The sequence below is a fragment of the Biomphalaria glabrata genome, chromosome 6 (genome assembly GCF_947242115.1).
Source record: "Biomphalaria glabrata chromosome 6, xgBioGlab47.1, whole genome shotgun sequence".
Lineage (NCBI taxonomy): Eukaryota > Metazoa > Mollusca > Gastropoda > Planorbidae > Biomphalaria > Biomphalaria glabrata.
Genome location: NC_074716.1, coordinates 2,360,666 through 2,377,822, shown reverse-complemented (window position 1 = coordinate 2,377,822; position 17,157 = coordinate 2,360,666). Strand labels below are relative to the sequence as shown.

Here is a 17,157-nt window from a genome sequence, read left to right as displayed (position 1 = left end):
GTTACTAAATTATCTCTTTTTTTTAGGCTTGGCTAGAAACTTTAAACAGACTTCTTGTGTCTAGGGATGGTGAGAAATCTAAAAACAGGTTTCCTGTGACCTATGGTAAGAATTGCAACTGATCTCTTGTCTAGGGATATTGTTGTGAATATGATTTGTGGTGAATATGATTGTGTTGTGAATATATGATTGTGTGGTGAATATGATTGTGTGGTGATGGTATTTCTGAGTTCACGCTTAAGTTATTCCCTTGAGTACATGTCCAGTGGTTAAAATAGGTCTGTGTGTTTGGTGTGTGTGGATGAGAAGGTAGAGACCTGGAGGAGAGTGAGAGACAGGCGGGTTATGTAACAGGAGTTTTGTTCTTGCAGATTAATGTAATATGCAATAAAGTTATCTGTGTCCAGAAATAATAGGTGTGGTCAACATATGTAGTCTTTGCCAGGCTTTGACAAATCAGAAGTACAGGGATCAATATCCTGATGCTCAACCAGAAAATGTGATGACATTCAAAAATGTCCAACCATCACAAAATAAGTATGATGACCTACTTATTCACAACATTATGACATAGATCTATGCAGGATATGGCAAAATATCAAGAAATGACCTTAGTTTTAACCCTTCTCTCCATAATTATTTACCACATTCTGGTGGAATCAACGTTGGTATCGTCAGTTAGGAGAGAAAGAGTTAATAAGAACTGACATCTACTATGACAATTGTGAAATAGTTTTTTACCAGCTCTGTTCTCCTGGCCCTCCTGGAATCTACCTTTTTAGCTTCTTTTAAAAAAAATGAATTCAACTTACAGGTTATAGTGGACATCTGCCATGTTGGATCTGTACTTCAAGGCATTCCTGTAAGCCTCCTCTGCTTGACCATATTGTTGTTTATCATTGAAGACATTGGCCAGATTCCCCCAGGCTGAAGATTGCAGCAGACAATAACAAAATATGTAGCCAGTTAGTGAATAATATTCTTTAGATTAACAAATAAGCAGGTTATCAGGTAAAATGATCCATAATCTAGCAGGTTGAAAGGAGCATCCATAATCTAGCAGGTTGAAAGGAGCATCCATAATCTAGCAGGTTGAAAGGAGCATCCATAATCTAGCAGGTTAAAAGGAGCATCCATAATCTAGCAGGTTAAAAGGAGCATCCATAATCTAGCAGGTTAAAAGGAGCATCCATAATCTAGCAGGTTAAAAGGAGCATCCATAATCTAGCAGGTTAAAAGGAGCATCCATAATCTAGCAGGTTGAAAGGAGCATCCATAATCTAGCAGGTTAAAAGGAGCATCCATAATCTAGCAGGTTAAAAGGAGCATCCATAATCTAACAGGTTAAAAGGAGCATCCATAATCTGAGAGGTTAAAAGAAGCATCCATAATCTAGCAGGTTAAAAGGAGCATCCATAATCTAGCAGGTTAAAAGGAGCATCCATAATCTAGCAGGTTGAAAGGAGCATCCATAATCCAACAGGTTAAAAGGAGCATCCATAATCTAGCAGGTTAAAAGGAGCATCCATAATCTAGCAGGTTGAAAGGAGCATCCATAATCCAACAGGTTAAAACGAAGCAGGACGTTTTGGCGCCGCCGTTTTGGCGCCGCCGTTTTGGCGCCGCCGTTTTGGCCCCGCCGTTTTGGCGCGAAGGTCGTTTTGGCGCGAGCCGTTTTGGCGACGGGACGTTTTGGCGCGAAATACATTATGTACGTTTATTGTATTATTTCTTTTAAAAGAATTATTATTTCTTTTAAAAGAATTATTCATATCTATGTTTTGCATGAGTGTTTGTGTTAAGACATATTTTTTCACGTATAAATGTAAATGTGTGTTTGTTTTTCACATCATTTTCTATAATAAACATTTTGGCTTGTGTATGTGTGTTTATTAAGAGGCACAATTTTATTTTCAAAAAAAGTTTTTTATGATATTACTTTAAAATTAAAAACAAAATGAAACGATGATAGACTAAAAATTGATGCAATTATTTGTTAATATTAACATTGGTTTATTTAATAACTGTATGGTATCTCCAGCTATACATACCAAACACTTACTAATATAAGTAAAAATATAATACATCTACCATGTTTCTCAAAATACTTTTAGTTAATTATACATAGACACCATGGTTATTTGCCTAAGTCGCTGGACTTCAAGGGTTCATTAAAAAAAAGCTACGTGCTTATTAAATTATCGTCAAATGATATCTCGCGCCAAAACGTCCCGTCGCCAAAACGGCTCGCGCCAAAACGTCCCGTCGCCAAAACGGCGGCGCCAAAACGTCACGTACCGAGGTTAAAAGGAGCATCCATAATATAGCAGGTTAAAAGGAGCATCCATAATCTAGCAGGTTGAAAGGAGCATCCATAATCTAGCAGGTTAAAAGGAGCATCCATAATCTAGCAGGTTAAAAGGAGCATCCATAATCTAGCAGGTTAAAAGGAGCATCCATAATCTAGCAGGTTGAAAGGAGCATCCATAATCTAGCAGGTTAAAAGGAGCATCCATAATCTAGCAGGTTAAAAGGAGCATCCATAATCTAGCAGGTTAAAAAGAAGCACAGTTCAAAGTTCTTTGAACAACTTAAAAATTTGAACATGAGAAACAGGTCATTGAACTAACAACGGAACAATGGACAATGAAGGAAGTTGTTTGGACAATGTGAAGGAGAAGCAGACGCACTTGCCAGGCTACGACTCTGATGTTAAGTCCAACTAAAAACTCATTTTCTTCCATATCCCTTTCTACTTAGGTATTATTGAGGACTTCATAAGATAATTAAAAATTATCAATGAATGAATTATGAATCAAAAGATTCATTGAATTTACAAAACTTCATTAGTCTATATAGTTTCTGGATGACAAAACCGGTCAAAATCGAACCACGGTGGACGAACTATATAGGTTGACTAGTCTTGGACTGATATCTAGATCAATCATAATGATGGTCTCACGGGGAATACTATCTGTTTATGTTTCGCCTCAGATGAAGGAACCAAGACCTAAAGTACTGGCCTGTATTGCACAGTCCACCAGATGAAGGAACCAAGACCTGAAGTACTGGCCAGTATTGCACGGTCCACGCAGCACTTGTGAGTGTAGATCAGAGCAACGAGAAGACATCAAGGCATGAACAGGAATAAAAGAGATTCTAATCCTGGCAAAACTACAGGAATGGAGAGAGTTGGTCAACAGATCATGTATGGTGCCCCAACGGTATAAAAGATTAAGTAACAGGTGAAGGCGTAGATCTTATCTTTTAACAGTTAGGAAGCATAACTTTTATGATTACCTTCAAATACCAGCTTTACAAATTTTCAACATCGCATAGTTAGAATAGTTAAAGTTTCTAAAACGAATGTGTCCAGATTGAGATGCGAGGTATAGATCAACAGGGGTGATTCTACAACATCTTACATCTGTCATCTCACCACCCCCTTTCCTTTTTTTTTTGTCTCTCTCCGTAAGAGGCATTATCATCTCCAAGATAGACAACTCCCACATTGTAGAAACACATTTTGTCCCGTCTCCAACCAAGGGAAGAAAAACGCTCACAAAAACAATTTTAAAAGATTTGAGATAAAGCATAGACATAAAATAAATAAATATAGACTGGCCGATTAAAGAGTTTTATGAAACGAAAATTTGTGTACTTTATTATACAGCATTTATGAGCAGTATTAAAGTTATGTGTTCATATCTATTTCAGCCACACACCTATATATATTGTAAATAAGGAGGCAGTGTAGTTTTGTTTAATCTCTAAGAATGAAGATCACGCAATTTTTCATAATTCGGAAATCCGAATACAATAGATATACATGTTTTCAAGTTACATGAAGTTACTTCCTTCGGCCAGTCTATATTTATTGATGTCTATGAGATAAAGACAATCTTTTAAAAAATAATAAAAATAGGAAATAGCATTTTATATTGCCGACTGGCTCAAAACTCAAGCAATGCTAAGCAAAGCAAAACTAGTCGCGATTGAATAGATGTGCCAGAGTAGGCTTCTGTCTTTAATGTTTCTCATACATTAGCCTATAGTTATATATAGGCCTATATGTGGATCTAGATCTACACTAGTCTATGGGATTGTTTAATTGTTGTGGCTTGCACGTAAGCTTTATAAAGCCATATGCTTCGGCATAACCCTTAATGTAGAAAAAGTTGTCACAGTTGAAACAAATAACAAACTGACCAATCAAATGAAAGTCATTCATATATAGTTAAGATCTTCCTCAATTTTAATACATTTTGCTTTAAATTACCACAGTTTCTGGTCCTCCGTTTAAATAAGGCTATTTCAAATGTATAGATTTATCTACAACAGTTGAACAAATTGTGGGTGTAGGAAAGGGATCAACTTGTGTCTGGTTGGGTGCACCTCGGTCGTTTTACAGAAAACATTTCCACAAATATGATACATCTAGTTCGAAGATAAACCTGAAATAATTTACCATCTACAAACATCTCACGTCTGCATTGATTAATTATCGAACAATCACATTTTTTTTTATCACAGCGCATCTAGAAACAAGGACATGTATTCAAAAATCATTGGGTAACTAACTATCGTCTGCTCACCTTTTGCCGGGTTCACGGCCACGCCCGCGCTATAAAGTCTCTCCTCAGTCTGCCAGTCGCGGTTACGTAGCACAGTTTTGGCACTAAATGACAACACTAGCAAGGCCAATCCGGCAACGAGAAATTTCCGTCTAGCGCTGTGAAAAAACTTGGCATACAAGGCGTCGAAGCCGAGTCCAACCAGCAGACAGGCACCCATGCTTGGAATGTATAAAATCCTCTCGGCTATCACAAACCCAACATAGAAGAATAAATTAGAGGCGGGAATAAACGGGAAAATAAGTATAGACAAAGCTAGTATTGTTGAATCAACTGGACGAATTGAAATGCACTTGATATAAGGACTTTCTTCTCCTTCTGAATAGTGTAGACTGGATTTCACAGAGTTATTATTTAGAGTCCTGCAAGGGCTGGACCGGAAGCCGTTGAGGCTCGTGTCACAGTTTTTCACTGCTGAATTATCCTCGTTGATATGTTGAGCAACACAAAACAGAATATAGGCCAGGGTCACGTAAAATGCTAGGGTGGACAGATTGCGCGGGTCAGTCCATGCTTCCACCAGGGGAATGGAGTCCATTGACCAATCAAAACTCAGTACTGTTGGACACAGAAGCATCCAGAAGTTGAGCGAAGGGAGATAGTTGTAGGTCAACGCCCGAGTTAAAAAGCTGTCGGAATCTGAGGCTGGGTTGTCTGAAGGAGCGAACTCTGGGGGTTTGTTACCCATAAAGTAAATCCTGAAGCCCAAAAGAGCGGAGCTACAAGCTCCAATAAGCAATGTTCCTTCTAGACTCCCTCGGAACTGTCTCTGTCAAGAGAAAAAAAAATGAAACAGAACCAGAAAATAAAGCTTTTGATTAAGCTATTCTTTAAAGCTAGGCTACTTAGAATTAAGAGCTTCTATATCTAGGTTGGAAATGGCAACAAACCTTGGTGAAAATTTTTAAAGTGAATAAGTCTTGCAGTGATGCTCTTTGTGCTATAAACACATCGTATGTCCAGCAAACTGCTAAGATCGTCAGCGCTTGTTCTTTGGTCAGCATCGCTGCAGCAGAGAGCAACAGGGCGAGGGCAGCCCATGGCCATCTGCTGATACCATCACCGTTTGGCGACGCGCGAAGATCAACGTAACGCATGTAGGAGACCATTGTGAGTAGAAACAGCAGGCAGGCCAACGCGTCGGCTCTCCCAACAATTCCGGCGACAGCCTCTGTGTGAATGGGGTGGGCCGCGAATAGGAGCCCGGCGGTCAAAGTTCCGGTGTCGGTCTTGAGGAACACCCTGGCCACCGCGGTAAACACAAATGTTGTGAGGGCGTGGATGATGACATTGCCCAGATGGTACCCCCATGGCGTCAGCTCCCCCAGCAAGTAGTTGAGCCTGAACGTCAGCACACAGAGCGGCCTGTAAGACTTGTGAGATCCGCTGTGAGTCAGGGGCGTCCCCCAAAAGTCGTCGTATACAAGATTCCATAGCGGAGTTTCTGGCAGGAGGTCAGGGTTCTTCAAAATGGCGCGACTGAAAATAGAAAAATAAATGCAGTAGTTAGCTGATTGTTTTTGTTTTTTCCCTTAAGAACAGGAAACGGAAGTGTGTCAGTGCTGTGGGTCGTTTCACTTTCAGACTTCACGTTTCTGTCACAAGCAATCCTTCGTAAAACAAGCAATGATTGATAACTTCCAAAGTAAACTAGCCTTAATCCCCCACCCCCGGCCATACCAGCAAAACGTAGAGATGGATTATCTCATAGACACGAAGCTTGAGGCAAGCGGTCGTAAGCGCTTCATAGGCCTACATGTCTGGGAACCCACTTGAACTCTGACCCCATTTCTGGTGGCCCTCGATTTCAATCCCGAGATACCTTTAATAAGCCCATAATAGCAGACGATCTGTCAAGTTTTGTTGTTTTTTTTCTTCCACCCGTAACATTTCTTTCTGGTTAAATGAGTGGGTAAGTTGACGGGGGTTTTGGCGTGATCATGAGTGTGACCTGTCACGTAGGTGCATGCACTTCATGTGATTGCATTATTCATAGTGTCGTTGCATGCCTTTTCATCACGATCATCGTCATTATCACCATCATCGTCATCATCATCATCATTGTCATCATCATCATCACCATCATCGTCATTTTCATCATCTTCATCAACATCATCATCGTCACCATCACCATCGTCGTCATCACCGTCATCGTCATCATCACCATCATCACCATCATCATCGTCGTCATCACCATCATCGTCATCACCACCATCACCGTCATCACCATCATCGTCATCATCACCATCATCGTCACCATCATCACCACCACCATCATCGTCATCATTATAGACCTCCATAAGAATTATCACAATGGTTTCTTACTAGTCATTTAATTGCTGCCCAGCTCGTTTCTGCCTGTTTTTTTTTTTTTTGTTTTTTTTTCTCAAAGATAAGCCTAAATTGATTTCTCACTTACATATACAAATGTTGTTTGTTTTTTTAGTGAAACCTGAAAGACGTTGTTTTTTTTTTTTTTGGGGGGGGGGATACAGCGTTTCGAACGTCAGCTCTACAATAAGCATAACAAGAAAGAACACTGCAGTAGATTGGTAGTATATAGACGTGGGGAGTAAGGGGAAGTCATAATGTTCACCTAAGTCAAAAAATTGAGAACTAGTTATCTCTCTTGGTTTCACAGATTGCGTTCAGGGTTTTCTTATCTTTATCTTATATAATACAGATGTTACTTCAAAAAAAAAAAAAAAAAAAAAAGATGATTACGTCCTACGCTTCATGCATCTAGTCATCGTTTGCAAGTCTTTCTTGTACGTTGACCGCCACGTGACCACGGGTCATCCCTGCTAGGCCAGTGACTTTACACATCTGTATATATAATTCTCTACGTCGCCTAACCATGCGGGACAAGACGCACGAACGCTGACTCTCTAACCCTCGATGAAAAAGTCATGGAAAGATAACTCTTTTTATTAATGCAAGTCAAACTAGAGTTACCCCACATAACTTTCGCGGCGACAGAAAGCGCGGCTCAGAAAAAAAAAAGGGGGGGGGGGAGAGAACAAGTAATCTTCTCTGTATATATAATTCTCTACGTCGCCCAACCACCCACCCCATTTGAACAACTGTGTCTTTCAGTAAGTGCTCACCCGTCACTAAATTGCGGCATATGTTACGCCGCGGGTCGGCTCGTTTCTCTTATTTTAATGGTATTTACACAAAATACACTTTTTTTCCCTCCTCAAGACGTGTGGTTATAGACTTCAATATCGGTTGTATTTCACTGACCTAAAATCATACTTCATATCAATAAATCGAGTATCAGCTTTCCAGTGAAGAACAAAGCCTGGACTTGCCTGACATTCATGGCCATAGAATGTACTCTTGTCTAGATCACTCCGATCAGATCCAATCCATTCCAATCTTATGATTAAACAGTTGTTGTTGTTTTTTTTGTTGTTGTTTTTTTGTAAAATGTTTGACATGTTTTGGATGTTCCTTCAGAGTTAAAGATAATTCACTTCCTAGTCCAAACCTCCCGCAGGACGACGTGGGATGGGAGCTAGCTTGAACCCGGGAGCATCGATAAGACCGAACGACATTCCAGCGCGAAAACCGCACGACCAGCATAATAGCCAACCTAGCTAAGTGTAGTAAAAACAAACACGCTGAGCCGATTACCTAGAACTTTTTTCTTTTTTTTTTCAAGAGGTTAGAAAAAAAGGGGGGGGGGGGGCTGGGAATCATTTTAATTTCTGGACGACAAATTTCCCTCTTTTTTAAAAACCTTTTAGGCTGAGCTTCCGTGTCGTATCGTTTGGAACTTTGTTAGAACGCGCAACGATTGCCTTTAGAACTTTTTTTTAACGCGCAACGATTGCCTTTAAAACTTTAAAACTTTTGGAACTTTTGTTTGAACGCGCAACATTTGCCTTTAGAACTTTTGGAACTTTTTTTTAACGCGCAATGAGTACCCGGAGAGTGGCGCCCTGGGCATCGTTCCCCCTTGCCCCCCCCCCCCCACATACTACGCCTCTGGTCAAGGCTTAAACATGCAAACACTACAGCTTAGCAAGCACGTGCTCTACCAAGTCCCGATGAAAATTCTTAAATAACTGCGATGACAATACAACCTCTGCAAATAAGATAAGATAAGATAAGATAATAAGTAGGTCTACTCAGATCGGTATAAAACTAACATCCCGTGTCCCGTACCGAGTTTGAAAAGACGGATCAGATTAGCCAGCGCACGAAACAAATCACGTATTAAAACAGAGAAAACAAAATAAAACTGAATCAACAATGCAGAAAGTAATCCCGGATTAAATTTGCTCCGGTTACAACAATGGGCAAAGTTTTTACCGTCTGACAGCTGCTAGCGTACTCTGGGAAAAAAAATGGAGTGTGGGGGGGGGGGAGAAAAAGGGGAATTGATTAAGTTACACTTTAAAAATATGAAGAAAAAAAAAAGGTGGAGGATAGCCCAGGTGTAAATAAAACTTTATGTTATTGTGCTTGTACGTAAAATGTTTGACATGTTTCGGATGTTCCTTCAGAGTTGAAGATAGTTTACTTCCTAGTCCAAACCTCCCGCAGGACGACGGGGGATGGGAGCAGGCAGGGTTTGAACCCTCGACCGTCGATAAATCCGAACGACAGTCCAGCACGCAAACCACACGACCAGGCAGCTTCTCAGGTACAGTCGAGACCACTCGTTAGAGTACGCCTGACCACTGGCCTTCGACGTCGAGACCTGCGACGGTCAGTGGTCAGGCTTTCTATGACGATTGGTCTTGGTGCAGTGACCCACAAACCACGGTGAGTGCTAGATCTAAATGATTTCAGTTGGAATGAGAGTATGTAGCACTCTACAGCCAAAACTTCTTTGAAATAGTTGCCAAATTTAGATAATTAAACTTGGCATCGTAAATGAGAAAACAAAAAGTAACAAGTCATGATTAGTATCTCAGAGTTTTAGATTTGAGCTATTAAATTTGCATACTGAGTATCACGCGATGTAGATAGCCCCAGGTGTGGGCTTAGAACATTGTCTTGAAAGTAGACCACAAAGTGGTCCATTGTTTCACCTGACCTTAATAACACGTATGCTAGGTATATTAGCTGACCACTAAACGCAAGCTAAAACTTTATGGCCATATCACAAGGTCCTCGGGGCTCGCAAAATACCTTCCTTCAGAGAACAGTACCAGAAAAAAAAAAAGAAGAGACAGACAGGACTTGGAAGTAGACCACAAAGTGAATGAGTCCATTATTTCACCTGACCCTAATAACACGAATGCTAAGTTTATTAGCTGACCACTCAACGCAAGCTAAAACTTTATAGCCATATCACAAGGTCCTCGGGGCTCGCAAAATACCTTCCTTCAGAGAACAGTACCAGGCAAAAAAAAAGATGAGACAGACATGATTTTGACAGATCAACTGTGGTGCCTCAACAAAATAAAGGATATGTGAAGGCGGCTACCCCCCCCCCCCCCATTTTGTGATTTAGTCTTTTGTTCACTATAACTTAAGTTTGATGTCTACACATTCTTTGTGGTAAGCCTCCTTCCCACCCACCAGTTTCTCCAACATGTTGAATGTAACCACGAAGTCACCGGTAGTAAGCTTTTGACTTTTAAACAAATCAGAGTCGATTGGATTGGCCCGTTGGCAGACAAGAATTACATATCAGCATAACGCAGGACTCGAACTATATACTAGAAAACATGCACGACATATTTTAGTTTTCCGCGGTGGCCCCGAGGACTTTTGTGGCGCAGTTTGTGTACTGGTAGCGTCAGCTCTGCTCAAACTACCGATACAAGTTTTATTTTGCGTTCCAGGCCCTAAAATGCCATAGCTTTTAAATCAGTGAGACCTAATTATATGTTGTGTCAATTCTGTACTTTTCTATACTTATATAGAGTTCCAAGACATAAGAAAAGAAATAGAAATGTAGGTCAGTGGTGTCAACATGCTGACCTATCAGCACCAGTGTCACAACTGTTCACTTCTTAAACACGTTTCTATTGGAGGAGAGACTTGAAAAGGATTCGTTCAAGTTAAAGTGAAGGGCAATTTTCTTGACTTAGCGAAAGTTTTTTTTTTGTTATCGGAGTTCTGTTTTTTTTTTTTTTAACTTTGTATATTTGTATACATGTCAGTGGAAGAGAATTGACTTGACAAGAAGCGAAGGATTCAAACAAACGGACCACTTTGGCGGGGAACGAGTAGGCCTACACTGGGGAGCCAACTTACCGTAGTGTATTTATTTATCTTTACAAATGAAGGGCTGGGAAACGGCATGATGGGAAGAGTCTTTTGGTAAGAAAGCGGGGGGGGGGGGGAGAGAAAGAGAGAGAGAGAAGAAACACAAAGTACATCGCATAAAGAGTTGAAGAAAGTCTAACCAGTGGCGTAACTGGGGGGGGGATGGGGAAGAATTTGAAAATCCCCCCGGGCACCCAAATGAGTCTATTTTTACATTAAAAATTAAATATTACGCAAAATACAGGGCACCCCAATGAGGTCAAGCTCCCCACCGGGGCCCCAAACCATGGAAAATTCCTAGCTACGCCCCTGAGTCTAACCAGCAGACGTTATAGCACGAATGAAATGTTGCTTGATGACGTCTGGAGCGGCAGCGGACAATAAGAGATGATGACATTGAAACTCTTCAAATGTACGCAATATCGTCTGATATTATTATAATTATAGCTTTTATATAGCGCTACTGTCATGCTTATAGCATGGCTCAGAGCACTTTTTGGTCCAATCTCATTTGTGGACCAGCTGTCATCGACAATGAATAATTTTATAAAGTTCAACTTGGTCTTAGAATGGAAAATGGGCGAAATAACAAGATTTGTACCAGACAGACAGAGTGAGTTGATATAAGCTTTGTAATAACAAAAAAAAAACAACCTTTAGGCTGAAAGAAAAAAAAAACTGTGAAAAACATATTCAGGCCATCTTGACATACAACTAAAATCTGGAATCGATCACAGCAAGCAGGGCACACTTAAGGCAACTTCGTTTTATATATGAAAATCGATTACTGGATGGAAGTGGTAATCGTTCAAAGCTGGCGCCTTTTTTTTTTTTCTTTCTAAAGTCTCTTTCTGATGATGCCATTGATTCATTGATTTTGTGACTCGAGCAAACGATAAAAGTGGGGAATCGACTCCATTGAGGCGGATATTCAAGTCATATCGGAGCATAAATCTGACACATTCGATACTTGTGTCAAGTAACACATTTTGTTTTTCGAAAACGATTAAACGAGATATATTAGCTGCTACATACGCGGCAAAAGACGCCAGTAAAAACAGCGTGCAGACCTGGTCTCAAATTTCAGTTGAAAGCTTTTGAGAACCACCGAACGGGCGCTGTTAGATAAAGTTTCCATCTTAGGTTTCCATAAGACATTAAATGAAGTGCGAAGTCATGTAAGAATGACTTGTACATATTTGTGAAGTCAACTAGAACAAGGTCAGGGTCACACTGTCTGTCTGGGTCGAGTGCCTGCCGGACACTGTCACTGTAACGCGCGTAAGTCCAGTGACAACGATTACAGAATTAACAAATTGTACACATCTAGATGGAGAGTGAGTTTATATATGAAGAGGTCAGAGGTCGTTTGGAGAGATTGTTCGTTGTCTAATTTATCAAATAGAAAAAAAAAATGTATTTCATTGAAGTACAAAACTTTTTGTTGTGATAAAGCTCAGTATTTATATCGATCTAAAGTCACACTAAGAACATATTCAAATCTACTCTGACCAAAAAAAATTCACACATCGTTTGTTCTTAATTTCTCCTCATATCACTGTTTTTCTATTGAGATCATGTCACTATTAATCACTTCTTTCTGTCTCTGATGGTTTCAAAATTCATGAAGCTATCTTTACTTATAAATTTAAAACATTCATTATTATAATTATGCAAGGTCAGATTTTGACCAAACAAAGGCGTTACATGGCAAAGAGTGGTGTTGTTTTTTTTTACATTCCTTTGGTGTGAGATTTATAATCCAGGTTGGAGTGGGGCTTGTGGTGCTTTATTTGTACTGGGGACTATTTAACAAAAAGAAAAATCAATAAATAAATAAAAATTGCTCACAGATACTATATTTTATCTTTTCAGTCTGTGGTGATTCTAACAGAACCCCAGGACCTCTCGGTGTCAACTGGTGGAGATTAGTTGTCCCGGGACTTCATTGGGGTAAAAATTATCGCCAGACCAGACATACTGGAATGCAAAATTAATCTTAGATTATATCTAGACCTCTAAGTTCCTCACAAGCTCACTACAATGCTGTGTGTCCTCATTCTTGGGTTGACGACAAGTGAACATCTGGAAACCGGTACCGGTCTGTCAACTTGTGGAGGTTTCTCTACTAGTGATTTGGGGAAAGCGGTCATAGTAATAGAGTTCAGCCTGTATACAATGGCGTGGGACTTATGACTGAGTGATGTACACGAACAATTTTGTTGATTAGCCCGCTTTGTGGTACATAACAACAGTTTCAGGAATTCAATCGCACCAACAAAAACATTTATATTTCTTGGAACCTTTGGGCTTCCATAGGAAATAAGGACAGATCCTTCCGAAAGAATCCCAATAACTTCGTTCGTCTACAGCAGCGGTTCTCAACCTTTTTTGCTCGGGGACCACTTATTATAATCCCCCACTCTGCCGCGACCCCCACCCACACAGCAATAGAAGAATAGACAATAGCAATCCATATTTTCGATGGTCTTAGGCGACCCCTGGCTAATCGTCAATCGACCCCCAAGGGGGTCGCGATCCACAGGTTGAGAACCCCTAGTCTACAGCAAAGGACAATGGACAACCCAGTGATCGTCAAGTTTGGAAAGTTTATGAACAATTTTAACGTGAACTGTTGTGTAAACCGTAAACTTATGTTAGTGTCTTATGTGTTGTTGGCAATGTAATCTCTTCAGTACTGAATAAAAAAAAAATTGATCTACATCACTAGATTCCTCACGAACTCACCGCAGTGTTGGTCAGCCTCAATTTAAAGTTTGATGACAATCATGGACGTCTAGAAAACGGACCCCGTTCTGTCAAATGGTCGTGCGGTTTGCGCGCTGATCTGTCGTCCGGACTTATCGATGGTCCAGGGTTCATACCCTGCCCGCTGCCATCCCCAGTCATCCTGCGGGAGGCTTGGACGAGGATTTGATTTGATTTTAGGCACATCGGCACAATTTAGGCCATGTCGTGCCTGCTTGGATAAGGAAGCAAATTATCAACTCTGAAGGAACATCCAAAACATGTCAAACATTTTACAGGTCAACTTGTAGAGGTTTCTCGAAGTAGAACAAACGGTCATATTATCTAGGGAAATCGTTATAGCGTAGGACTTAACTCTTTCTCTCCTAACCGACGATACCATCGTTGATTTGAACTCATTAAAATAAATTAATGTTTGACTTTTACAAATTTTACATTAGTCTTATTTAAAAAGTACATGCAGTCCCCTTTAACTCTATACCAACTAAAACATTTTCTGATAACAAACGAAAAGGTTTTTAGAGGTTAATTAACAAAGAGTACCAGTAGTGAAATACTACTCAGTAATAGGAAGAATTCCGTTGAAGCGTGGAAAATAATGATGGAGAGAAAGAGTTAATTATCTTCCTTTTTGAAGCAACGTTTGTAATACCTACAACAAGGAGATAAGATGAGATAAGATAAGCAGAGCCGTTTTCGATATCCGTGTGCACCCAGGTTTTTTTTTTACTCGATGAAGAATGTGTAAGCCGATAAGAGGAATTGTAAAAATAAAAATGCGATTTTCATGTTCTTTGTCAAACAATGTTCCTTTATGGCAGAATGTGACCAGCAACACCGAGGGTTTCGTTCTTGTATTGCAACATAGCGATGCGACAAACAGCACATCTCGCTTATAAAGTATATAGGATGATGTTGATAGCCATCACGTGGTCTAACCGTAAAAGAAAATAAGTAGGATACAATTAGTTTATGCACATACGTTCCAACAAGTTACAAAACAAAGACTTAAACTTCAATTGTGTTCGTACAACAATAGTTTAGCTATACACAGGAGATCCAGTTAGCAGATGATGCAATTTAGGCTTAAGAGTGAGTAATTAAGTATAGGTTAATCATGTTTCAAATTTTCTCTTTAATTCTTTATGATTTAATATTTGTGAAATGTGAGAACTTACAATTAAAATTAAATAAAAAGCCCACAAAAGAGGCTGGAGGGCCCAAAAAAAAAGAGGCAAAGAAAAGAGGCCTAAGGCCCAAGGATTCCTATAATGACTAAGCTAAAATTGAATAACGCAAATTCTGAGGTTTCCTATTAAAAAAATAGAAATATGAGTGAGTTTATGTTTTTTTTTTTTTTTTTGCACGAATCATGGCCAGGTTTACCGCTAGCGCAAGACTGAGCTAATGCCAAGGTCGTCTTCCCCCCCCCCTTTTTTTTTAAAGCGTGCTTCCACATTTCAAAACATAAACTTTTAACAAAATATGCATATTAGTCATTAGAAACGAAGGGAAATTAGATTTAATTTTACAATACCTCTTTCTTTCTTCACCAATATGAATTAAACACGACAAGCTTTTTAGAAGTAGGCGTATTAATATTATTAGGAGCATTTATAATAGGCCTATTGAACTTTGAAGAGGTGAAGGGCCTCCACTAACTAAAATCCGGCACCGAGTACGAATGCCCACCAGATGTCGCCTAAGAATTTGTCTTTTTTTATCAGATTCTCAAACTTAGTGAAGCACGACAATCAGCGTATCGCAGTTTGTTTCAAGTTGTTTTTTTTTTTTTTTTTTTGCTCTCTTAAGCCATGGCAGTAGAAACGAGACATAATAGAAAGTTACAGCAATCCTCAAAAACTCCAGATACAGTAGCATCCCCAGGCAGCAGGGTCCGATTTACCTATATGTTAACACAAGCCATAGCTTAGGTCCCCTCCAGAAATATTTAGCACTGACAATATCTGGACTTTTAAGGGCGCCACATCTCACATAGCTTAGGGCCCCTCCAGAAATATTTAGCACTAACAATATCTGGACTTTTAAGGGCGCCACATCTTACATAGCTTAGGGCCCCTCCAGAAATATTTAGCAATGACAATATCCGTACTTTTAAGGGCGCCATGTCTCAAATAGCTTAGGGCCTTTTAAAGTCTAGATACGCCTCTGCCTACCATTACGCATCCGAACAAACTTGGCTCAAATGGGCCTCACCAAACGAGAGCCATGAAAATTCAGAGCCGTAAAACCTTCAGCCCCCCCCCCCTCCCCCTAGAGTAGTTCGATGGATGAACAATATTGCTACTCTAGTATATACGAAGAAGCTATTACTAAATTGAACCCTAACCCCACTTGGCGCTAAGCAAAGACAGCTTTTGAAAACATAGCTGACATTATGATTTAACTGATATACGCAGCTATCTACAGAACAACATTCATAAGCCCTGGGGTCACGTGCTATGTCATTTTGATACGAATTGACTAAACATTTTTTCCATTTCTTTTTAAACACCGTGACCCCGGGCTGTGTTAGAAAATAAATACTTTTATTTTTATATATAATGAGCTATGCAATTATAATGTTGCCCTGGGTATTATATTTTCATGCAGAGCGCTATCTCTTGAGTAAAACTGTATGTGTTAATGTCGCCATTTAAGACTAGGCCCTAAGGCTGCTTTTAATGAAGGTGTTGGAACAGAGCTACATTGGAAAGTTATGTTTAAGATCTCTTACAACTTGACAAGAATAGATTTACTTTCAGACATGTACAGGGCCTTTGTGTCTGGACCCTAAGTCTGGACTCTATACAATCTTATCTTATATAATATAGACGTTACTTCAAAAAAGAAGATGATTACGTCCTACGCGTCTCCCTACGTCAATTTATTCATGTTTTGTAATCAATGACTTAAATTCTGCCAAGACATTGGTATTCCTAGCTGACTCATGCAACCCATTCCATGCTCTAATAGCACTAGGGAAGAAGGAGTATTTGTACAAATTTGTCCGAGCTTATGGAGCAAGGAATATGCCTTTATCTTTGTGTCTTCTGAGTATTTTATTAGGTTTTGTTTTTGTATTTGAAGATTGGAGATCTATGTAGTCCATTAAATTCATTTTGGAACATTCATTCGTTGTAATCATTTCATATCCGGCCCCGTTTTTGTTTGACTCGTTATGGGGGTAAGGGGAGTGCGAGATAATGTGAATGTCTCTCAACTCCTCTTTCTCATTCACTCTCTCTCCCTCCCTCTTTTTAAATACTCTCTCTCTCTCTCTCCCTTGATTTCACTCGGAGTTCAGAATGACATTATTAACGTTTCTGAGACCATAATTTATAGTTGGCAAGAGACGACAGCCAGGGCCGAGATAAATATGTCATCTATACAATGGTGGCACACACAGCTCTCAGACTGTCGTACCCTGTTGGACGTGGGGGGGGGGGAGGGTTTGAGACTTTCAAAAGCCAAATAAAAGACAACTTATCGGTGGATACACTACTGTAGGAGAGAAGTGTGC

General features: G+C 39.8%; 1 protein-coding gene across 1 annotated transcript in view; it reads right to left on the bottom strand.

Moving 5' to 3' along the window:
- Positions 1 to 17,157, bottom strand: part of LOC106080189 (protein O-mannosyl-transferase TMTC2-like) — a 43,717-nt gene that overhangs the window by 14,989 nt on the left and 11,571 nt on the right. The window contains exons 2-4 of the mRNA XM_056033094.1: positions 5,525 to 6,113; positions 4,596 to 5,403; positions 813 to 927 (exon numbers count right to left, since the gene is read on the bottom strand). Of these exons, the coding sequence (XP_055889069.1) occupies positions 813 to 927; positions 4,596 to 5,403; positions 5,525 to 6,113 (1,512 nt within the window). The remainder of the gene's footprint in view (positions 1 to 812; positions 928 to 4,595; positions 5,404 to 5,524; positions 6,114 to 17,157) is intronic.